This window comes from Thunnus maccoyii, chromosome 2, assembly GCF_910596095.1.
Source record: "Thunnus maccoyii chromosome 2, fThuMac1.1, whole genome shotgun sequence".
NCBI lineage: Eukaryota > Metazoa > Chordata > Actinopteri > Scombriformes > Scombridae > Thunnus > Thunnus maccoyii.
In genome coordinates, this window is record NC_056534.1 from 2,245,581 (window position 1) to 2,270,006 (window position 24,426).

The 24,426-nt window shown below is 40.2% G+C and overlaps 1 protein-coding gene and 1 long non-coding RNA gene across 2 annotated transcripts; one reads left to right on the forward strand and one right to left on the reverse strand.

Moving 5' to 3' along the window:
• Window positions 1-1,803: 1,803 nt before the first annotated feature.
• On the forward strand, window positions 1,804-3,882 carry LOC121882425 (E3 ubiquitin-protein ligase TRIM39-like). Its single transcript, XM_042390688.1, has one exon. It carries the CDS (start codon window positions 1,804-1,806, stop codon window positions 3,445-3,447), a length of 1,644 nt encoding a protein of 547 aa, XP_042246622.1. The 3' UTR covers window positions 3,448-3,882.
• Window positions 3,883-10,556: 6,674 nt separating this feature from the next.
• On the reverse strand, window positions 10,557-21,129 carry LOC121883079. The gene is made up of 3 exons (XR_006092202.1): window positions 20,772-21,129; window positions 10,910-11,050; window positions 10,557-10,684 (listed from the first exon to the last, which is right to left on the reverse strand). It is a non-coding gene; the product is annotated as an uncharacterized LOC121883079 (long non-coding RNA).
• Window positions 21,130-24,426: the final 3,297 nt, after the last annotated feature.

The window sequence follows — 24,426 nt, forward strand, 5'->3', positions numbered from 1 at the left end:
CCTACAAGGGGAACCACTCCTACAGGTGATGCACACACAGGTGGATTAACACTTACCTTCCTATGCCTCAGCGAATATCCGCAGTCCAAAGATGACAGTTGCACGGACTGTCTAGGGCCATCACAGTCATCAAGATTTACTAAAACAGGTTGAGGATTCAAACCACCCAACTCCTGCTAACAAAAACTTTTTAATTCTTTATATTTTCCAAACCTCAGATTGACAGCAGAGCTGCTGACATGACGTTAGCTCTGTGGCTAACAGGGTTCACACTACAACTCCCAAACTCCCAAAGGACAGTGCTGGCAGTGTGAAGCATCACTCAGTATAGAGATGATAGATTCTACATTTATCCCTGTCAGGACTGTGGTGGTTCACCACAAAACAACTAATTGGCTTTACAGCAAAGGAACAAATAAGGTAGAACATGAAGCAAAATATAGAAATCATATCTGAATGAGATAAAATAAAATCATCCTTTAGTGGTTGTCAACCGTCTTTAACCTCATTTTGTGAAGTAAACTGGAAACTGTTTGTAGAAGTTAAAAAATGTGTTTTTGAAATAACTGTTGATTTAACATCAACGTTGACCAGACGACATTTGTTGGACTCAGTTCAAGATAAAGAGAAAAAGAAGTTAATAGTTTCATGAAAACTTCAGCAAAAACAACTGGCTGCCTGTAAATAATCCTGTAAATCAGAGGGAGGAAACAAACTCACAATCAGAGCTGCAGTAAGAGGAGGAGCAACACTGGAAAGACAAGAGAGCTGCAACGTCACTCTGCAGAAATGAAACTGAAAGTTTGTCAGAGTGACAGCAGAGCTGCAGTCGAGTCTCTCCACTTCTGTCCAAATAAAAATTAAACTGAGTTCATCAAGTCTTTCTCAACAACACAGCAGAGTCTCTGCCAAACACTGGTGAGTACAACTGATCATATTTAATGTTTCAACAACCAGCTTTAACACAGCAGACAGGAAGTTCCACTCTTTTCATTTCATACTGACACTTGTGAAATTAGTGACAATATAACTAAAGATGTTTTTACACAGATTCAGTGAAACAACTTTAATTGTTTTTTAAACAGTCTCTCTGTGTCAGTTCTCAGGACTTTTGTAACTTGTAACTGAATCTCTGTGGTTTGGAGTTCAGCTTCACTCCAACCTTCCTGGTCTTATTACTATTTACTGATCACTTCCTACAGACACACTGCATTCTATTTCCTGTAGCTGTTTCACATTAAAAGCGTTCTACCAACAAGCAGCAGCTTTTATTGTGAAGCAGCTGCAGGTAATAAAAGGTGTTTGTCACCAAGTTAGCAGAGCTTTGTTAGCAGTGCTATTCTTCAATAACAGTTGGTCTACACAACAAGATCTGGACATATTCTGTGTTATGTTGTCAGTGGTTCATTTTAAAGATTGTATGGAAGAATAGTACAAGCAGAAACAGCCACAATGAGCTGTTAGATAAAGAGCTGCAGATGACAGTCTCTTACTGTGTTTGTGTAAACCAGCTCACATAAAACACATCATCAAAGTAAACAACAACTTTAAACTCACCATGCAGCCTTGTGGATAACTGTTTGAGCTGCCAGCACGACTTCAATGATCACGATTGCTCACGACTCCATTCACGTGTTCCCATCCCGATCAATAACAGGGAAAATATAATTCAGTATTACTTTACCTAATATCACATGTTATACTTAATACAACAATAATTATCCTTATTTCTTTTTGAACAAATAATTGAAATTGAATTTTAAACAAATTCTTTCTTTTGTTTTTCACACTCAGTGTGTAGATATGTCTGCTGCCAGCTGTCTGCGATCTGAAGATCAGTTTCTGTGCTCCATCTGTCTGGATGTGTTCACTGATCCAATCACCACATCATGTGGACACAACTTCTGCAAAAACTGCATCACTGAACACTGGAACAGTAATGACCAGTACCTGTGTCCAATGTGTAAAGAGGTTTTCTACACAAGACCTAAGTTGAAGGTGAATACTTTATTCTCTGAGATGGTTTCTCAGTTCAGACAGGAAGCTCAACAGAAAGCCAGCAGCAACAGCTCAGAGCAACAAGCTGCCAAACCAGGAGAAGTTCCCTGTGACGTCTGTACTGGAACCAAACTGAAGGCCCTGAAGTCCTGTCTGGTGTGTCTGACCTCCTACTGTGAGACTCACCTGGAGCCTCATCTGACAGCTTCACGTCTGAAAAGACATCAGCTGATGGACCCTGTGGAGAACCTGGAAGACAGGATGTGTATGAAGCACGATAAACCTCTGGAGCTGTTCTGTAAGACCGACCAGACATGTGTCTGCATGCTCTGCTCTGTTTTAGACCACAAGACACATGAGTTTGTTCCTCTGAAAGAAGAATATGAAGGAAAGAAGGCAGAGCTGGGGAAGACAGAGGCTGAAATTCAGCAGATGATCCAGAAGAGACGACTGAAGATTCAAGAGATCAAACACTCAGTCGACCTCAGTAAGGAAGATGCAGACAGAGAGATAGCAGAAGGTGTTCAGGTCTTCACCACTCTGATGAAGTCTGTTGAGAGAAGCCTGAATGAGCTCATTGAGACGATTGAAGAGAAGCAAAGAACGACAGAGAAACAGGCTGAAGACTTCATCAAAGAGCTGGAACAGGAAATCTCTGATCTGATGAAGAGAAGCTCTGAGGTGAAGCAGCTCTCACGCTCTGAAGACCACCTCCACCTCCTCCAAAACTTCCCATCCCTGAAAGCTGCTCCACCCACCAAAGACTGGACAGAGGTCAGCGTCCGTCCACCATCATATGAGGGGACTGTGGTGAGAGCTGTGACTCAGCTGGAGGAGACGCTCAGTAAAGAGATGAAGAAGCTGTTTGAGGCTGAGCTGAAGAGGGTCCAGCAGTATGCAGTGGATGTGACTCTTGATCCTGATACAGCAAATCCCTGGCTCATCCTGTCTGATGATGAGAAACAAGTAAATTGTGGTGATGTGAAGAAGAATCTCCCAGACAACCCAAAGAGATTTTCTTATTGTTGTTGTGTTTTAGGAAAGCAGAGTTTCTCTTCAGGTAGATTTTACTTTGAGGTTCAGGTTAAAGGGAAGACTGACTGGGCTTTAGGAGTGGCCAGAGAGGCGATCAACAGGAAGGAACAAATCACAGCTAGACCTCAGGATGGTAACTGGACTATATGTTTGAGAAATGGAAATGAGTACAAAGCTCTTGCTGGTCCTCCAGTCGTTCTCTCTCTGAAGTCTCAGCCTCAGAAGGTGGGGGTGTTTGTGGATTATGAGGAGGGTCTGGTCTCCTTTTATGACGTAGATGCTGCAGCTCTTATCTACTCCTTTACTGGCTGCTCCTTCACTGAGAAACTCTACCCATTCTTCAGTCCTGGTCCTAATGATGGTGGTAAAAACTCCGCCCCTCTGATCATCTGTCCTGTCAATCAAACTGAGTAGAGTAATCACCTGTTTTATGTCATAAATGTGTCTTTGTTTTTGAAGAGAGTAAATAAACAAACACATTCTTGTTTATTATGAGAAAAAACACAAACTAGGATTTCTATCTAAAATTAAATCTCTATTTAAACATCTGATCAAATCCACAGAACTTTAGTTTCATTTCTAGTCAAAAACACAAAGTTTCCAAAAAAACAAAACTTTCAGTTTGAAGTGAAACCACAGAAAACAAAGTGTGAATATTTCACAGTGTCATAAAGCTTCATTGTAGAGTTCAGCTGAGACCATGACTCCACAGAATATGTGTCAATATGTTACAGGCTGTAATAAGTGCTGAAACACTTAATGACAGAACAATAGAAATGAATTTTAACCCACATGACCTGGTCAAAGTTTGATTTGAATGGAGAGTGTGAGTGAACCCACACCTTTTTAAACATTTACTGCTTCCACATAGTTTTAGATACAGACTTTATTTGAACTTTAAATGAGTCACGAGACTTTGACCTACAAATCTTGTTTTGTAAACATGTAAAAATTTACATGTTTTTTCTATCTTTTATTGTTTTTGAGATATTAGAGTGTGAGTTTTAAAGTCTTTTCTTGCTCCTCCTGTGATTTTATAATGAGTGTGTATTGCAGAATGTTTCACAGCAGTGAGGGAGTGGAGTGAGGGTGACAGAGGGTGACAGTTTATGTGCAGAAAAATAAAATCAAAACTAAAATTTGTAGCTCTGTACTGCAGTTTTTTTCTTTATTAGGGCCCGAGCACCTAGCGGTTCGCTCACACTCTCAATTCAAATATATGAGTATTTTTCTGTGTCCAGCTGCAGTTACTTATTGTCTCTACACACCTGACAGCAGTGTTCAATGCTGACTTTTTTGTCGAGGAGTACATGTGTTCCTAAATGAAAAAAATTAGGAGCACACAGAAAAATGTTAAAGTAACTGTTTATTAAAGACAACAATTTATCTCATACATATTTAAATGCTTTGTGTGTGTGTATGTAAATCAAAATGTATGTTCTCTTTAGGGGTGCTTGATGATGGCAAAAAGCATAATCACAATTATTTTTGCTCAATATTGACATCATAGTTATTTAACAGGATCATTTTTGGCGATTGCCGATATATGCACATATTTTTTCCCACTTGGCTGAGGAAACTATTACACATGCAAGCATAGATTGTACTAAGTATGATCAAAAAAGACAATATATGATGGAAGAACTCAGGAAGACTGGAGTTCAGGAGCTCAGCATTAAAACTTTAATGAACCTGCCAAGTGGGTGGAGTTGCAGTTTTTTTTTTTGATGTGTAGGATTTAATATTTGGTCTACAGTCTGAAGCGGAGGGTGGCGGTAATGTGCCTAATATGCTATAATTTAGCTATCGTTGAAGCGTGTGGCTGTGGCGTGGCGTTGAGTTTTGATGTTTCGCCATGACAGAGGAAACTGCTATAACTTTATTGTAAATGCTCCAGTCTGCCCCAAACTTTACATGTGTGATAAGAGTCCCGGCCTGAACACGTCTACATGACAATATTCCATCAGTGATGCAACAGGTTAAAACAAGGTTAATTGTTAATGAAAATAATCATTAGTTGCAGCTCTACAGTTGATTAATAGAATATGTGTATAATGTGTATAAAGGATTTTCTTATCTTGTCTGAGGTTTGTTTAGTTTCTGTCCACTTTGGCCAATTTGTTTGTTTGAATATTGAATAGATTGATTATGATTTAAAGAAATCTGTAAATATGTGATTGTAAAAATATGTAAACTAAACTATGTCTGTAGTTTTAATGTAAAGCTTTAAAAACATGGCCTGAGTAAGCAGTGACTTGTTGAACACCAAACACAAAAAATAAAAGCTGGTTTACAGAGAAGCTGTGTTTGTGTTTCTGTTACAGTTCATTAACAATCACAAATGTTTTTCTGCTTTCTTTACCAAACACTTATTAGTCTACATATGCAGCTTTGTATCATCATGTTTCAATATTTTCTTTCTGCACTGATTATTGTTTTTTACTTAATTGACCTACAATCTATTGAGAGGTTTGTTTTCTACTGAAGTAAATTATCCAAATGTTGTTTATTATTGTTTCACATTGTTAAACTTCATGTCAACTGTACAGTAACCAATATTTCAATTAAAAGAGATTCGGCAATAGATTCTGCAAACTCGTTCTGTACCAATAGAACAAACTACTATCAGCACAGAAAACCAGTCTGGACCAACAGCCTGTGGACTCCTGTTCCATGTCAATAGTCAGTAAATTATTGTACTGGTTTGTAGCCGTTTTTAAAAGGTTCAGTAATTCCCTAAAACAGCTGATTTCTGTAGTTTGTAAAGGACGGTTCATAATTGTTCAAATATGTCTTAAAACAACAGTCAGGAGCCCAAATGAACATGAAACCTGTTTTTCTTGCTGTAATCATTCCTCCTGTTCATACTGACCATTAGAAGATCCCTTCATAATGACCTTACAATGGAAGTGATGGAGGACAAAATACACAGTCCTCCTTCTGTGCAAAAATGCTTCAGCGTCCAAATGAGTCAAATCAAGTAGATATCTTTCAACGTTACAGTCTTTTTAGTGCCAAAGTTCCTCTTTTTGTTACTATACTTCCACCTGCAGCTCAACAGGGAAACATTGTCCGAGGAAACACAAAGAGGGAATTTGATGCTAAAAAGACTGTAAATGTGTCAGATATCCACTTGATATGACTAACTCAGACTGCTGAAGCTGAATAGAAGCTTCACAGAGACTTTTTAATCTATTTTTTCATCCTCACGTCGACAAAGAGCACCTAAATTGTTCTCTTTACAAGTTTAAACCCTCGGAGGGTGCAATGGTTTGTAGGATAAATGTTGTAGCCATGTTGAAAATGAAGCAGTTCTTTGTATATCTATGGTTGAAATTTTCACTGTATTTCACTGAAATTTGTGAAGTCGTTTTTCAGATATTCTATCAACAAAAAACTCTCATCACATCAGTTTGAAAACCAGTCAACTGCAGCTCTCTCTCTCTCTCTTCTGCTGCACGACTTCACACGATGATGTCATCCGACCGCTGAGTGACTGCGAGCACATTTTCATCTTCAGCCCAAACAGGAAGTTAAGTGCAGCTGATTTATTTAAGGTGAGAGCGTCTGAGGCTGAAATCCATCAAGACCCATCTGTGAGGAAGCAGACGGCTTCTCCCCCGACACGCCGAGCTCCGCTTTAATAAACCCACCGCCGTGATGTCATCGCTGCTCTGCCTAAGTGTCAGCTTTCACCACACACACACACACACACACACCTAAGGATATAACATTAACTTACCCTAACCGTACATTATCCTTAAACCAAGTCTTCACCCTAAAATTTTGTGAAAAAAGTGGCCTTACACTTCTTTCAAACCCTAATTGCAGATTTGTCGTATATAAATGAACATTTTAGTAGACAGGGTTGTGACCAGTAACAGTCTGAAGGATCGGAAAGATTCCCACATTAAGGACTGGTGAACGTTCACGTCGTCTGACAACTCAGGAAGGATGATGAAGGTGATCGTATGAGAGTTTAAAATACTGAACAAAATTATATATCCATTAAATTTGGGTTTAATTACACTGAACGATGTTTGTCTGACGTGATGTTTGTTTGGTTTTCAGGCACTTCTGTATCTTTAAGTGCAACGTCAGATATAGTGGAGCTTTCAGGAAAATCCCAGGTTGCCAGTCGTGATTACGATTTGGAGGTTAACATGGACGCTGTTTACAGGTTGGAAACTTGTAATTACGAAGGAGGCATAAACGCCACGGCTCCATGAGCGAGTGGAGAGTCTTTACACAGCACAGATTACAACTAGAAACAGCAACAATGACTTTAGAAGAAAGTGTCTGGGAGTTTTATGGATATGGACGAAAACAGGTTTTGGTGAGATGAGTACTGCTGCGTTTGTAGTTCTTTTAATGGGAGCTGTAGTTTTTTCTGTTCTCCCAAAGTAGTCATTGTTAACTTTATTAAAAACACAAAGGTTTAAATTTCTTGATTTGTCTAACAGTGTGTCTACTAGGGGTGTGCCTAAATACAAATATGTTATTCAGCAAAACACAAATAGTGGGTTTTTTACGAATATTTACTTCATACAAATATTTTAAAAAATTATTTGTTTTCAGGAAGAAAAAAAAAAAAAACATGTCAAGTACCAGCGCACAGGTTGGTTACATCACTATCTCAGTGTCTCTCCTCTGCTCCGCTGTGACGTCTATCAGCAGGTCTCAATGAGGGGAGTCACATCCACCTGCTACATGATGCACATTTCCTAATTTGGACATCACTACCGGAGTTGGGGGTGTTCCCCAGAGATAAAGCTGAACTACTGACACACGCTAAGTGCTCCCAAGGGACTCTCCATAACCTGTTGTTCCTCTTCTCCTTTCCACAAAGTTAGGTTGTAAAAAATAGGCAATAAATGAAAAGTGCAAAGCAATAATCACCTTTGAAGTTCTTCTACATGTTACACGCTGTGCTGTCTCTGTGTTATGGGTGTATAAATAGGTAGAGGTCTGTCTGTAATGAGTCAGTCGTCAATGATCTGCGAGACTCCAGTTTGAGACCTGGTGTGGGGACCTCCTTCATAAGGTAGTTTATACATACACACTTGTTGTAACACTTTAATTTTCTAAAATTAAAAGCATAATAAAAACACAAACAGGATTTTAAGCCTCTTTCCACTTTTATTCAAATACAAATACAGATACAAATAATTTTGCTGCCTCAACAAACACAAAAACTGGACTCTCATTTCACTCTATATTGTTGGTTCATCCTCTGAGGAGCAGGAATATCTCCAGTTATTTAAATGTGAATCCATCCAGTTGTAAAATACTACAGTATGTTACCAGATTACAGGTCACATGTGATGTTACTCATGTTAATTTCTAATATAACACACACACACACACACACAGCTGTATAAAGTGTAGTGTAAACAGTTAGTAGAGCAGCTGCATGTATAGAGGCAGGATGTTATCAAGTTGGTCATTGGTCAGCGTGAATGTTCACAGACGATCACTGAGTCCGATCTGATCATAAATGATCCAGTTAACAGCTTCATGAAATCATCTGAGAGCTGCAGGTCTGCTGCAGACTGTCTGAGGCAGCGTCACCTCTACATACAGCTGTTTGAATCTGATTACATATGATGTGTCATGTTAATAAATCATAGATCTTAGTCTCTGTGTGATTAGGCACTAGTCTATCCACAGACGTGCTGACGTGCTACGGTAAGCGTATTGTGTCATTTCCGGTTGCCGACTGTGTTTACTGATAGCGTTGTTGCTGCTCTCAACTCAGTTGATTTTGCTATATTTCACATTACTGTGGATTAATACCTGCTGTATATTTAAACTTGTTCTACACAAGCACTCTCAGCACTTTCTTTCTTAGCGACTTTTCTCGCCAATCGCACAGTTGTTAGTTATTTTAGCTCTGCAGCTAGCATTAGCAGCTAACTTAAATTAAGCAGTTAGCGGTGGCTTCTCTCTCTCCCTGTCGTTCTCCTGCTCTCTCTTGCTCGGTGTATCAAATGTTTAGTTATTCCTCTGCCTCCTTTAGTGAAAAAGGTATGTGTAATAAGTGTAGTTTATTTGCAGTGCTGGAGGCGAGGCTCAGTGAATTGGAATTGCGGCTCTGCACCACGGAAAAACAATCAGTAGTTAATGTAGTTAGCCAGCCCCCAGTAGCCGGTGCGGGCCGACCTAGCATAGCTCCTACTCCCCCGGTAGCTCCCGAGCAGCCGGGAAGCCAGGGTGGCTGGGTGACTGTCCGAAGGAAGCATAGCCCTAAGCAGAAGCCCACGATTCACCACCAACCAGTATGCAGCTTACTGGTGGTTCCTACAGTCTTTAAAAGTAGAATGGGAGGCAGAGCCTTCAGCTATCAGGCTCCTCTCTTGTGGAACCATCTTCCAGATTCAGTCCGGGGTGCAGACACCCTCTCTATGTTTAAGAGTAGGCTTAAAACTCTCTTTTTTGATAAAGCTTATAGTTAGGGCCGACCAGGCTCGCCTTGGATCAGCCCTTAGTTATGCTGCTATAGGCCTAGACTGCCGTGGGACTTCCCATGATGCACTGAGCTCCTCTCTCCTCCTCCTCCTCTCCATCTGTATGAATTCATGTAACATCAATGCATGTCACTCACTTTGCTTCTTCCCCGCAGTTTTTTGTACTTTCTCATCTCACAGGAAACCCTGTGAAGAGACTTGCTGTGGTTTGGCTGTAGAAGAAGTTCACCTCTTTGATCCAGACTGAAACATCTCAACAACTATTGGATGCATTTCCATGAAATTTATGTTCCTGTCAGGATGAGTTGGATTTACATTGGTGATCTTCTCACTTTTCATCCAACGCCACTAGGATGCAATTTGCTGACTATGTAAAACTCGTGTTAAGCAGCACAACGAGCTAGTGACGTATTTCTGTAAATGGACATTTCCAAGCATGTGCAGTGGTGGGTTACTATCTTACTCTCTGGAGCCGTTTCTGAACAAACTAACGCGACCAAACTCTTCATGATGAAGGAACATGTGACCCAGTGCAGCGGTGAGACTCACTGATGTGTTTTTAATAGTTTCTGGAACAACAACGGAGGAATAAGACATATCGGGCTTTGATACACACACAATACTTGTTAGTAGATCAGTTCATTGTTCAGTTTGTTGTTGAAAATCACCAGACTGATCCTTTAAATTAGAAAAAGATTTATTGTTGCTCTGGAGAAAGATGTTTTTTCTCTGACGGCTGATCTTCCTGAGCCAAACAATCTCCGCTCTGGTTAGATACCTCAGGGGAAATCTCGTCACGGTTCAATTTAAAATTTTCAGAGCTGAAGCTTGTTTAATAAACTCACTGAGGTCATGCTTACTTTTACTCTCTCCAACACTCTTTCTTTCTCTTTTTTTTTTTTTTTACATCTTCCCACAATCTGCTAGTCTGAGCTGAAAGCCTGCCAGTACACAGAGACTCAGCTGAAGTGCTGGGCTGGTGAAATTCTCTCTTGGTTGGCTACGATTACCCACAACCCCAAACTCCATCACCCCCCCCCCCCCCCTCCCCTCCATCCCTCCATCCCTCCTCCCTCTCTGGCCGTCAGTGCGGCTCTGAAAGCCGCAGGAGGGAGATCAGGTTGTTTCTCCTCGGAGGGGCTGAGCTCTGGAGCCGATCTGACCACAGACATCATCACCCTCATCTGAAAGAAGGTCACAGAGGACAAACTGAAGGGAGATAACACAAGTCTGCACAACACGACCTCTGCTTTACTACTGTTAACACATGCACTGATAAAGTTTAATGAAAAAAAGATGATTCCCATGGATTTGTCAGCTCTTATTTTCATTTGGGACGAATAAGATTTGTAAGCAGTAAATCAAGATAATCTTTTTTATAGATATAGTCTACATAAAGAGTACCTCACCAGTTTATCACCGCACCATTACAGCATTTTCGGACTCACAATGGACCAAATCGATGCAGCAGAACCAAGGATGCCGTATTTTTTATTCCACACATTCTTCTTCTTGTCAAACTCTGGCGCCTTCGTTACCCACAATGTAACCTGACCAAGATTAAGAAGAAGCCAAAGAAAACAAGTTATTTCCAAGAGTTGAAACAATCAGTCAATTTAACTATTTTAAAAAATTAATCATCATTTTTCAAGCAGAAATGCTAATATTTGATGTTCCAACTTCTCAAATGTGAGAATTTTTGCTGTTTTTCCGTCTCCTGCATTATAGTAAGTTGAATATTTATTTATTAGCTCAAACTTGCAGCCTTGTATTCGGGTCAAATGGAGGCCGGATCACGTTCCCACCACAAATGAGCTGCTTTAATTCAATTTGAGAGCATGATTTCCTGATTTAACGTTTTGATTTTTTAATGTTTTCCCTCAAAACTCAGCCTTCGCATACAGTAACCAGACGTCCCAGTTTGTCCTGGTTTCAAACTGGGTGTCCTGAGTCCTGACAAATATCTGTAAAACATTAAAATGTCCCAGTTTTCACCACAATTAGAATAATAATTATAATATTATACTTGTTTTCAGCATTTACATAGACGTTTATTATTACCTAACCCGATATAAAAACATAAACATGCAACATGTGTCTCAGTTCATCACTGATTTGTCCGTGTGTGTGAATGAATCAATGTGTCGTTGTTCAGATTGTTGCGGCTCTTTCTTTAGTTTGCTTTTAAGCCGAGCCGTATATTGAGTAATAAACTTAAAGTAACCAGAATAACAAGTGTTAACTAGTGGTGTAACTGATCGTAGTTGATCCGTGATCCGTACGGATCGCCCCCCGCGGTTCGGCAGGCATATGCACCCCTAGTTAACATGTCAGCTTTGTAGACTATATTTTGTATGTCGTGCACATAGATAAGAGTGTGTAAGTCATGTATTTGATACATGCATTAATACTTTCTGATGTGAAGCTACACTTTTAGATCTGTGAATGTTTTTAGTGTTCAGTCTTTCTAGTATTCAGCACTGATCTGTTCCTGTATCACATTATAAGCTTTGTGGTACTTTATATATTTCTGTATACTAAGAAAATACATAGGAAACACGTGTAAATCATGTGATATCTTGTCTGTTTTTGATGAGAACATAAATCTGTTGTCACAATAGAACAATACTATAAACTTGAATTTCACTTTGTTGGTAAAATCACACATCTGAACCAGTCCATGGCTAAAATGAGCTCTTCTTTGTTTAGAAACAATATGTTAAATGTCTTTAAAGAAGCAGCCTTTACACCACTCAAGCAAATTGTTTTATTGGCATATAAAATTGCCCCCCACCCCTCTGATTTCATCAGGTGGGACGATGATGTAGTTTGATGCGGTTTGTTGTAAGACTCCATGTTGGTTTTCCTCCTGTCCTCCCCAATGTTTTGAGTCAACAGCCGCCACTGATATATATATATATATATATATGTGTGTGTGTATATATGTCATCTGCTCCAGTTTAAGTTTATCTCTGTGCACTTTCTGTTCTTGCTCTCAGAGTTTTTGTGCAATAACGCCGTCAACAGTCCCAACAATAGAATACCAGATATGGTGTTGACCAATAAAATTATCACTTCCATCTTGGTGGCGCATTCGCTTTACTTCATAGAGCGTCCCGTACGGGTGGTTACTCTCTTTAATGGGGTTCGTCGACTCCCGCCCTTCAGAGCTTTATTACAGTTTCTTTAGAGTCTGTGACAGTAAACTGAACATCTTTGGCTTGTGGACAGTTGAGGACGACATCTTGGACTTTAGGAAACACTGACTGACATTTTATAAACTAAACAACTAATCGATTAATTGAGAAAATAATCAACAGATTAACTAAAATAATTGTTACTTGCAGCCCTACTTTATCATACATCTTGTTCTTGTACAACTTTTAGAATAAAAGAACAGTTGATATATAAACCAGGTACCCACATTTTTTAAAATAATAATAACTACATACAGTTTCCTCGGTGACTTTACAGATGTTTGTGGGTCTGAATCTGTGTTCAACCAGACTGAACTCCGGTTTAAAAACATCTGAAGTTGATCTGATTCTCTGTGTGATGTGTGTGTTTCACTGATTTATTCCACTATCAAAAAGGTGATATTTTTTATTTACTCCTAATTTTCTGATGAGCTGTAAATATCACTCATCAGACATCGGAGAGGAAACATCAGAAGATTCTAGTGATCTCTCCTCTGCCGCCACCAGCAGGACGACTTCATTAGAAGATTTCCTGAACCCAGTCCCGCTCCCCGGAGGATGAACTCTTCCTGTTTCCCTCCAGCGACCGCTCTGCTGGAATCTCTAAACCAATCAGTGTAGTTTGGTCTGTTCAGCACTTTTTTTTATTGAGAGTGATGTAATGAACATTTCAGCCTCAAGGAGACGCTAGCAGAGCAGAGATTTTTTTGTTTTAATCCTCCTAATTTGGGATTACTCGTGTACATACGAGTGTTCCTCATTTAAAGAAATAAAAACAGCTTCTCAGCGACACCAGCAGGACTGTTTATATCATAAAAGTACTTCTTCTCTTTCATAATTGAGAAATGTTTTGCGCGTCTTTGAGTTTGTTGTTGCTCACTATAAGCTCTCTCTGCACTGTAACCTTATTTATGTACGACTTCCTCCTTCGTGTCGCTCGGAGCGTTCGAGCCGAGCGTCTGCAGTCGGCTCTGCTCTCTGTGGTTTTTGACTGTTTGCGGGACGCAGCAGAGAGTGTGAAACACACACATCTCAACCGTTCTGTCATCTGCTGACAACACGGACGCTTCCTTTATTTTCCCTTCCTTCCGCATTTGTAAGAACACAACACAGAACAACCCCGAGCGTAAGGTCACTGCCAGTCATGTGAGCGAGGAAAAGGCGGCAAAAAAAACCAAAAAAAAAAAAAAACACCCTGCAACCGTCAAACTTGAACTGAAGTCATCGACTCACCTCAGAAACACTCTCACTTCTTTACTACGACTCTCACTTCCTCCGTCTGACTGTAAACAGACAGTGAAGCTGTGAGAATAAAGGGCCAGTCTGTCATTCTGACCACACAGACTGTTTATAATAACAAAAAGTTTGACTTGCAGATGTTTCTCATCTCTAAATATATGTTACATGTATCCCATAGCAACAATGAAATCCTGAAGCATCTACTGTGTATTAGTTTGGTTTCACACTTTTCCACATGTTGACCAGGAAAACTAACAAACTAAAGCTCACAGATTCAAAACATCAACACTAGACAACACTAATTAAATTAATCGCCAACTGCTTTCATAATTGATTCATCTTTTTGACTCATTTTCTAATGAAAAACGTCAGAATTCTCTGATTAAAGCTTCTTAAATGTGAATATTTTCTGGTTTCTTTAGTCCTCTATGACAATAAACTGAATATTACTAAAGAAAACAGAAAATATTAAGAAGAGAAAAAAGTTGTTTTGAATGTTTTTTGGCTTCGAATTGATTGGTAAAGTATAAAAAAAGGAAGAGGTAGGACAAGAAAAGTTCATCTTACGCCTTTTTCGAGCATTGAAAGGTTATTTGTGTCGCTTATTGAAAGTTTGTTGTTTGTTTTGTTTTGCCGCCTATATATTTTATTTTGTTCTAATTTAATCTAATTTAAAGAATGACACCAAATAAATGATCAATTATTATACCATCATCATAATAGTTACTAATCGATTAATCTAACATAAACTGTTTGTCTCAAAAACACGTCAGAATATCATCATATATGTAAATAAGTTTAATATAGTTTTCCTTTTTATTTCTTCCTTCAGTGCTACTTTTACATACGTGGTTCTATTTATTTATTTCAGATTATCAGATTATTTGTTGATACATTTCAGAGGGGCAGCAGCTGTATTTTATTGTGAAATCCTGTATTTTATACTGACAGTAAAGCTGAACCTTGAAGGGGTTTTACTTGCTGTAATGATTCGTCCCGTTTATATTGTTCAGTGTGAGTGACGGAGGATAAAATCAAGGCCTTGTTTTAAGCTAAAATAAATGTCTCTTTAGTACAAAAGTTGTGTTTGTTTCCCTGCTGAGCTGCAGTTGAAGGACACTTTACTAAAGAAGATTCCCTCTTGACTGGACTCCGGTTCTGCTTCCTGTCTACAAAGAGTGAGAGTAGAAGAAGAGCAAGTGTGAGTGTGAGAGGCAGATGACCTCTGACCTGTGTTTACATTTACGTTGTTAGCTGTTGTCTCTCAGACGGGGGGGGGCTGTTCAGCACTACACCCTGACCTCGCCGTGACCTTTCCAGCAGTAATCCAGTGAGGTTTATGGAGGATAACGCTGAGCAAAGACGCTGCTGAGGCTAATCCATCCTGACGTGGAGCAGCAGCAGCAGCAGCAGCAGCAGCAGCAGCAGCGGCAGGTACATTCACGACCCAAACACTCGGCTCTTTATTCCCCCGTCACACACTGCTGCCGGTTTCAGTTATCAGGAGCAGACTGGTCACATGACGCACGCCTGATGTCAAAATGTCAGATCACGATCGGTTTCGGTGAGGACGACGCAGAGTCACCGTTAATGACAGTAATATCATATCTGTGTGTCAACATCCAGCTTTATAAAACTCTGCTCTGCTGAATTATGTTGTGACAATATTTACTGTCAATCATTTTTATACAGGTGTGACTTTAATTTGTTTAGACACGGAGAAACGTGTGTGTTACAGAGTAAAGGCCTGGTCACACCAGCGTTTCCATTAGAGATGTGCACTATTTGCATTTGTATCTGTATTTGTTGAGGCAGCAAAATTATCTGTATTTATATTTGGATAAAAGTGAAAAGAGGCTTAAACATCCTGTTTTTGTTTTTATTACGCTTTTAATTTCAGAAATTAAAGTGTTACAATAAGTGTTCATGAATAAACTACCTTATGAAGGAGGTCCCCACACCGGGTCTTGAACTGGAGTCTCTCAGATCAGAGACGACTGCGCTGACTACTGAGATAAAACTTTACTCATCACCTCATTGCAGACAGACCTCTACCTATTTATACACCCATAACACACAGACAGCACAGCCTGTAACATGTAGAAGAACTTCAAAGGTGATTTTTGCTTTGCACTTTTCATTTATTGCCTATTTTTTACAACCTAACTTTGTGGAGAGGAGAAGAGGAACAACAGGTTATGGAGAGTCCCTTGGGACTGAGAGAACGATGTAACCGACCTCCAAACTGGTATTTAACATGTTTTATTTTTCTTCCTGAAAACAAATAATTTTTTAAATATTTGTATGAAACAAATTTCTGACATTTTATGGACCAAACAATTGATTAATTTTAAAAAACAAATAAAACAGATTGATCAAAAATGAAAGTAATAGTTGCAGCCCCGACTGACTGAATAGACTGATTAGATTAGAGGATGTTTATTGGTTTATTTGTTTGTTTATTTAACAGAGACGGTGCACATTAATAAACTTTGCTGTAAATGCGCCAGAGTTTCATCTGTAGTCCCTGGACAGATGTTACAGAGAAAACAGAATATGAAAATGAGATTGAAATTACAAAGTTACTGAGATCATTTATAAGCATACGGAACAATTAATAAAATGAAGAAAGAAAAACATCCTCAAGACATGCAACACAGAGACTCATGATACAAGATATGCAAGACAATAAATACATGAAGATATTAATGTTAATGGAAAAGTAGATTGAATATTGCACAGATACAAAAAGCATGCACAGTATGTAAAATACATAAATCAGTCTGACACAATAAAAGCAAAACCACAATAAGACATGCACGCAGGTACATGACGGCAGACTTTTACACTTTTAACACTAAAAGCTATGAAACTGTTCACATCTTCAGTGTTTTTTGATTCCTGAACCTGAACGCAGTGAAGCCTCAAGATGCTGTGACATGAACCATCTGAGGTAATAAACATGTAATATCACCGCTGAACAGGAAACAACACGTTACAGCAGGTTGACTGCAGCTCGTAGTAGTGACAGTCCTGCACACTTCACATACAGACTGACTGTCTTTGACTCAAACCATCGAGGTTATAATGACCTGCATCCGAACCGCTAGGCCACTGGGACGCATGCGCTTGATATTTTTATATATTTTTAAATTGTAATTTGATTTTAACGAAGCTGGAGCTCTTTGTCGAAGCTCTGTGGCCGTGAAGCATTGAATTGAGGACAAATAGCCGTTCTGCTCTGAAGGACGTCAGAGGACAGAGGATGATGAAAACAAACCCAACGGTCGCTTCCTCTCGGGCCGCGGTGAACTCAACTTTCTGTCACACTGCGGTTTGATTAAAAAAAAAAAAAAAAGGGACACAAACCAGCTCCTGTCTCACTTCCTGTAGTAAAACGGTCGTCTGCTCAGTCGAGCAACAACAACCAAAACAGGAAGAGAGAGTAGGCTGAGCTGCAGCGTGACGAAGCACATTTATAAACCGACGAACTGACACAACAAACACGTGAGAGACTCCTGAGTGCCGCAGCTGCGAGTTCTGCTCATTTAATTATTCTAATGTCAGAAATATGAGTAAAAAATAGTTTAATTCTTTAATCTTTAATCCATTTTTCCCCTATGTGGCCTTAATCCTATAAGTGTTTTCACAGCAGACATCTTGACTTGTCATTTTGGCAAAAGCACAGGTGTTACTAATAACATTAAAAATTCATTTTATTATTTACACGTTAGCTTTTTCTACTAACATGCCAAAAGAAACTTAAACCACTTTTACATCAACTGAATTTAAGACCTCAAAACTCAAAAAATCTCACATCCCTTCCTCTCAAATCAAACTGAGTTTGTCCTCCGAGGAAAAACCTCAACAACAGTCTCCAACCAAACCAAACATTGACGGCATAGTTTGACATGTTGGGAAATATGCTTATTCACTGTCCTGCTGAGAGTTTGATGAGAAGATTGATACCATTCTCATGTCTGTACAGGAAATATAAAGCTGGAGACTGGAACCAGTCCAGTTAGCCTGGTTCTGTCTAAAGGTTAAAGTCTCCCTCCACTCAGAAATGTGTTTTTCTTTTTGTTCCTTCAGTTGGATGTTTGAGCTTCTCTGTGCAGTTTTTCACATTCATCCGCTGAAGGAGGAAAGTTTGTCTGTGTCCAACATGTCTGGAAGGATCAGTAACGCTTTATTTTACACGTCCCTTCATTTTATACTAATTTCCTGGAAATTTTCAGAGTAACTTGCAGGTATTTAACGGTTACCTGTTTGGATATTTAACAGAAAAGGTGCAATTTGGTACAAATTATGAGAAAAATGGGGGGGGGGGAAGTTAAGCTGGTTGAGTTGCATTTTTTCAACATTTTTTCTTTCTTTGAAAGGTTTATGAAATTTGGAAGTATATGGAAAATACACTCAAAGAGTTTTATAGAAAGAATCTAATAGGGACGGGATGTGCAGAGAGTCCAGCATTTGTATTTGTATTCAAATAAAAGTGGAAAGAGGTTTAAAAATCCTGTTTTTGTTTTTATGACGCTTAATTTTAGAAAATTAAAGTGTTACAATAAGTGTTCATGAATAAACTACCTTATGAAGGACGACGTCCCCACACCGGGTCTCGAACTGGAGTCTCCCAGATCATAGACGACTGACTCATTGCAGACAGACCTCTACCTATTTATACACCCATAACACACAGACAACACAGCGTGTAACATGTAGAAGAACTTCAAAGGTGATTATTGCTTTGCACTTTTCATTTATTGCCTATTTTTTACAACCTAACTTTGTGGAAAGGAGAAGAGGAACAACAGGTTATGGAACAACCCCAACAAATAAAATTTTAAATATTTGTATAAAACCCACTATTTGTGCTTTGCCAAATAATGTATTTGTATTCGGGCACACCCCTAGAATCTAATATGCCAATATCAGTTAAAGAATTGTTAAGCATCTAATTTATTAAGAATTTTTGCAAATTAACAACTAGGAACCTAAATATAATGAGCAGGAATCTACCAACTAAACCAACTTTACGCTTTTCTTCGTTTTTTCTTATAATTTGTACCAAATTGCACCATTGACTCTGTAAAATGTAAAATTACCTGTAAAATACCTGCAAATTACATCAAAAATATTCAGGAATTTAACGACCTGTAAAATAAACGTTATCAAAAAATCCATCCACAGCATTAAATGTTACATCTAATTTGTTTAATCTGTATAAAACCAAAGTGTGAGAATGACAGGTTTTATAGACACCATGGCTCCGTTCACTAGTTAATGTATTTATCTGACCAATCGTTGACACGGTAACGTCTCCAGATGTTTCCTGGAGCCTTTAGAAAACGTTTCAGTGATCTAAACATCAGCAATCTGCAGGTTTTCAGTCATTTCAGAATCAAAGATTAAAGTTTAAATAAAACCACTTTCATGTTTTTAGGTCTTTCAGATGTAAAATTGACGAGGCGATCAGTTTATTTTCTGTCAGAGTTGATCTGCCGATCCGGTCGGCGCGCTGCACGGCTCGTTGGTTCGCTGTCTGATTTATTGACGGATTGATTAATTGGGGTGATTGATTTCCAGGCCGTGTCAGCATGTTTGGATGTTGCTGTGTTGTGAAACATGAACAGAGAGCGTGTTCTGCTCAACTTCTGACAACATGAAGCTAATGAGGCGAAAGATTTACAGCAGCAGTCTGCTGAGGCAGCAGCCTAATGGGCTCTAACTGACCTTTCTAACCTCTCTAACTCAAACACACACACACACACACACACACACACACATGCATAACGACTACATATTTACATCATGTTCAATCTACTGTACAGGCAGGTCACCAGCTGATGAGACTACGCCCGCCAAGCTTTTTGTTCTCACACACATGCAGTTTTCAATGATGACTGCAACAGATTTACACGTTTGTAGCACTTTTTTATAACATGTACTGTTTGTTCTTGATTTCTGACAGAAAGCAGCTTCTCATGGCTAAATTGCAACTATCAGCAGATTTCATAGCTAGCTAAAAAACACTGACTGACCCGCCGTGCTGGTTTATGGTAGGTTATAATCAGACAATCGCTGTTTGGAGGAATACGGTCAGTTATAGCAGTTTATCCACACAGATACCTGCTAATAATAATAGAATATCTTAAAGGGGACATATCATGCTTTTTGTTGTGATGTCGGTTATTGATGCTTAACATGGTTAAACTTCCAGAACTTGAGGTTAACGTATGTAGAAACGCTGCCTGCAAGTCACAAGTCGGGGCTTCAACTTGCTCTGAAGGCTTCGTTTGCGACTATTTTTGCCCACACATGGCCATAATCGACGGTCCGTTTGGTAGCCTTGGTTGCTAAGGTGGTTGCTAAGGTGGTTACTAAGGTGTTTCCATGTGTCCAACATGTACGGATGGATTTGAGAAGTTGACATTTGGAGTAAAGAAGGAGAAAAAGAAGTGAAATCCTGCTACTATAGTTTGTTTACAAAGCTTCCTGAAGCTGACCAATCAGAACAGAGTGGGCTCATCAGGAGGGCGGAGCCTTAAAGAGACAGGAACTAAAACAGGCCTGCTTCAGACAGAGGCTGAACTGAGGGGCTGCATAAAGGACCAGTAGAAGATAAATAAGGAGTTTTTAACTGGAAATCGTGTAAAGATATTCCAGTAGAGCCTCAGAATATAAATATAGAGGCTGGAAATGTGCAGAATATGTTTCCTTTAAGTTAAAATTAAAATACTGAGACTCTCTTCTTGCCTGAACACTTTTCTCTTATAGTGTTGCACAAACACAACGATGAGAAGTCCTTTTGTCACCCATCAGGCGACTTACTCACCTGTACACCTACACATCTGGACGACCAGGTCGAAGCCAGTAACAGTACGAACTCCTAGAATATCTTCTTCCTCCTTTCCAATGGTCTGAAAACACACCACGAGCTCTGAAACATCATCATCAAAGAGGCCGTTCTGACCGTTTCATCACATTTTCAAAGTAGTCTGACACATAAAAACTGAGTTGTTGTTTTTTTTTATTCTACAGGCAAGAATTTGTGCCTGATGAGTAATCTCACAACATGAGAGAGAGAGACAGACAGACAGAGAGAGAGAGAGAGAGAGATAGAAACAGGGAGGGAGAGTCAGACATGATGGAGGTCTGGGCAGGAAGATAAAGGGGCAAGCCTTCACTCGCTTCCTCTGCCCGGCGCTCCATCGCCTCCCCCGCCTCCCCCCTCCCGACAACTTTCATCCAACCCTCTCGCCAAAGACAATTTTTCAAAGCGCCGCAAAAGTAGGCCACAAAGTTTGGAGTTAGAGAGAGAGAGACAGAGAGAGAGAGAGAGACAGAGAGAGAGAGAGAGAGAGAGAGACAGAGAGAGAGAGAGAGAGAGAGAGACAGAGAGAGAGAGAGAGAGAGAGAGAGAGAACAGGAGAAAAAGAGAGTGAGGGGAGAAAATGAAATGAGTCAAACAGTCTGTCGTTTCGTTTCACCCCGCACGAGGTGACGGGAAGAAGCCTTATCATCCATCTTCACACTTAACCAGATTGGAGATGCGTCTCATCCAAACTGACGTCGCTGTCGATCGCGTCAACAAATCCTCCCCGTCTCGTCAAAAAAAAAAAAAAAAAAAAAAAAAAAAAAAAGCCGCCATGAAACCCACCACCTCGCCGCACGCCGTCCACCGCCGTCAAAGAGATAACGCCGCGACTGTCTCCTTCAATAACGATCGACTTGATCTGACGGGGTCTGTTTTTTTTTTTTTTGAAAGCGAGCGGGCTGTCAGCGGCGTGCGGCGAGGACCCCGAGACGTGAGGAGGATGAGGAGGATGAGGAGGGAGGGAGGGGGGGATGAAAGACGAGGGAAGATGGCGGAGGAGATTAAAGAGCGTGTTATTCAGAGGGAGGCGGGGCTGCTGGCAAAACTGAGTATCTTATCTGACCAACCAGGAAGGCAAGAGATTTGGCAGCACTGGATGTCTGTCGATGGAGGGAGGAGATAAACAGAAAAGCGAGTGAGGCCAGATCCCTCAGGACAGACGAGTGGAAGGAAGGAAGGAAGGAAGAAACGAGGAATAATAGAAAAGAAAGAAGGAAGGAAGGGAGGACAGAGGGAGGAAAGGAGGCAGGTGAGGCGCATCGAAAGATAAACGAAAAAGCAGCCGCAGATGTTTTATTCAACTAACGTCATCGTTAAAAGACGACAATTAAAAAAATGAAGAGTAAAAGTTTAAAGGGCTGCAGCCTGATAACAGCTGCTCCAATAACTGATTATAGATCCGCTGACTGATAGAAACACTTATAAACAATTAAAGATATGTTTCTTACTGGAAGGACAGGAAGCAATAAAAACTGCTATAAACGTTTTAAATAAAATGAGGAGTTTTATTGTGAAAGAGCAGATTTACAGTCGGTGCTTCCTGCGTCCAGGATGTTCCAGTTAAAGTTAAATGTGTATGTTTATTGATGATCAGCTGATCAATAAAAGGAAAATCTGGACTTTTATGGAAACAGTTTTGCTGTAATATTAATAAAATTAATTTCCCACGGTGGCTTTAACATCATATTTACTCATAAAATAAAAACATGTTGAGTTATAATCTTGAATAGATCATGAAAATACTTTTTATTTTTCTTATTCTGTTTTTTTTGGCTCCAAACTTCAAAAATCAACAAAAATCATGTAAAACATCTGTGGTTGAGAGTCTCTCCTGTATGACAAGTACAGTAAGTGAGAATCTGTTTAGTGTAACTGCTGCTGTAATTTAAACCCTCGACCCCGCTGAAGTGACCTTTGACCTCTGAACTTATCAAACACTTCACTGGAAACTGAAATCCAGTCTTATAATTTGACACCTGACCTGATCTCTTCTTCATGTCAGCAAACTCCTGGAAGGCCTCAGGGTGTGTGTGTGTGTGTGTGCGTGTGTGCGTGTGTGTGTGTGTGTGTGTGTTTTGTGTGTGTGTGTGTGTGTTTTGTGTCCTGAGGCATACTGGGACCAAACAAGCTATCAGAAGAACAAAATCACTTGTAAGGTACTTGTACTTGACATGATTTCCTGTGTGTGTGTGTGTGTGTGTGTGCGTGTGTGTGTGTGTGTGTGTGTCACCAGGTCATGTTTCAGTGTGTGTGTGTGTACATATGCATGCGGAAGGAGTGTTTATGTTTACATGTGCTAGCTGACAGGTTTTTATCACGTCTGTTGTATATATATATGTGTGTGTGTGTGTGTGTGGACAGGAATGTGTGTGTGTGTGTCTATCAAAAGGTAAAGTAAAGGTCGTCGCCCGGCACTGTGCGAGCTGTTTGCATGTAAACACCAGGCTGTTGCTGGGGGTCGGAGCGGGAACCAGAGGCTATTTTGAGGCAAACACCCACCTCAGTCCTCCAGCCTGCACCCAGTCGCCCTGCGAAGGCATCCCAGCGACGTCTGCTGCTATCCAGGCTTCCACCGGCTGATCGACCCCCCCCCACCCCCACCCACCCGAACAGCCAGCGATGGAGCCGCCATATGTGGCCTTCCTGCACAAATCCTTTGTGTTTAAAGCAGAACATTTTACTTTCACTTTCCGTCCACGGTGATCTGAGTGTATCGGAGTGTGATGTCATCTGAAAACTTCAAATTAAAAAGGTGTTCCCCCCTCAGAGGATTAACCTTCTCATATGCAAGTCAAACCAGAACTTCTGGATTCTGTTCCAGAAGTTGTAAAAGTTAATTAAAATATCTCACAGAGAGAATTTCTGGGAAACAGTCGGATCTCGGTTCCACATGTTTTCAGCTGTAATCCTCTGGTGATCGTGAATAACTGCCGCCAAATTTTTTTATATAAATGTTAATAGTTGTTGACATATCTCACAGCGTGACGGACACAGAAACCAGCATCAGTGTTCTTGAATTTTTTTCTGGTGTTTTTCCCAGAAACAGACTGTTGATTTTCTCCTTTTGTCCACATTTCATCGTGTTGACAGTAAAAAGAGAGAATCTGTCCCGCGCTCACACATCACCTCGTCTTTTGGTTTTAATCACAGAAAGGTTTTAGGTTTTAAACGTTAATCCTCTTTGTTTCTGCTATACAAATTTTTTTTAAAAATAAATGAAAAATGATGCGTTCGCTCTGTGTTTCATGCTCTGTCGTTCTCCTCCTCACACCTCCTCTCTCCGCTGGTTTTAATTAAAATAATGGCGGCTCCATCCAGAGGCCTCACCAGCGCTCGGGGGGATAACATCGACTCTGACAGCGCCATCAATTCTCATTTAAGAGATTACACGCCTGCGTTCTGGCTCTTGAGTCTGTGGAGATCAATGGCAGACCTGCCACTGCTGCCGTGCTGCTGGAGACAAATCACAGCGACCAGGTCGGTCCGGTCACCTGACGTCCAGAGGAGGAAACCCTGCGGACGCCACGATGCCGGAGTCTCATCTGGGCGTCTGAGTCAGCAGCTTCCTCTGAAGGAAACGCTAGCTGGAGCAATAACCTGAAGAGGACGGCGA

Excerpts from the sequence above, each read along its gene's own strand:
- LOC121882425 (XM_042390688.1), top strand. The coding sequence starts at position 1,804 with ATGTCTGCTGCCAGCTGTCTGCGATCTGAAGATCAGTTTCTGTGCTCC.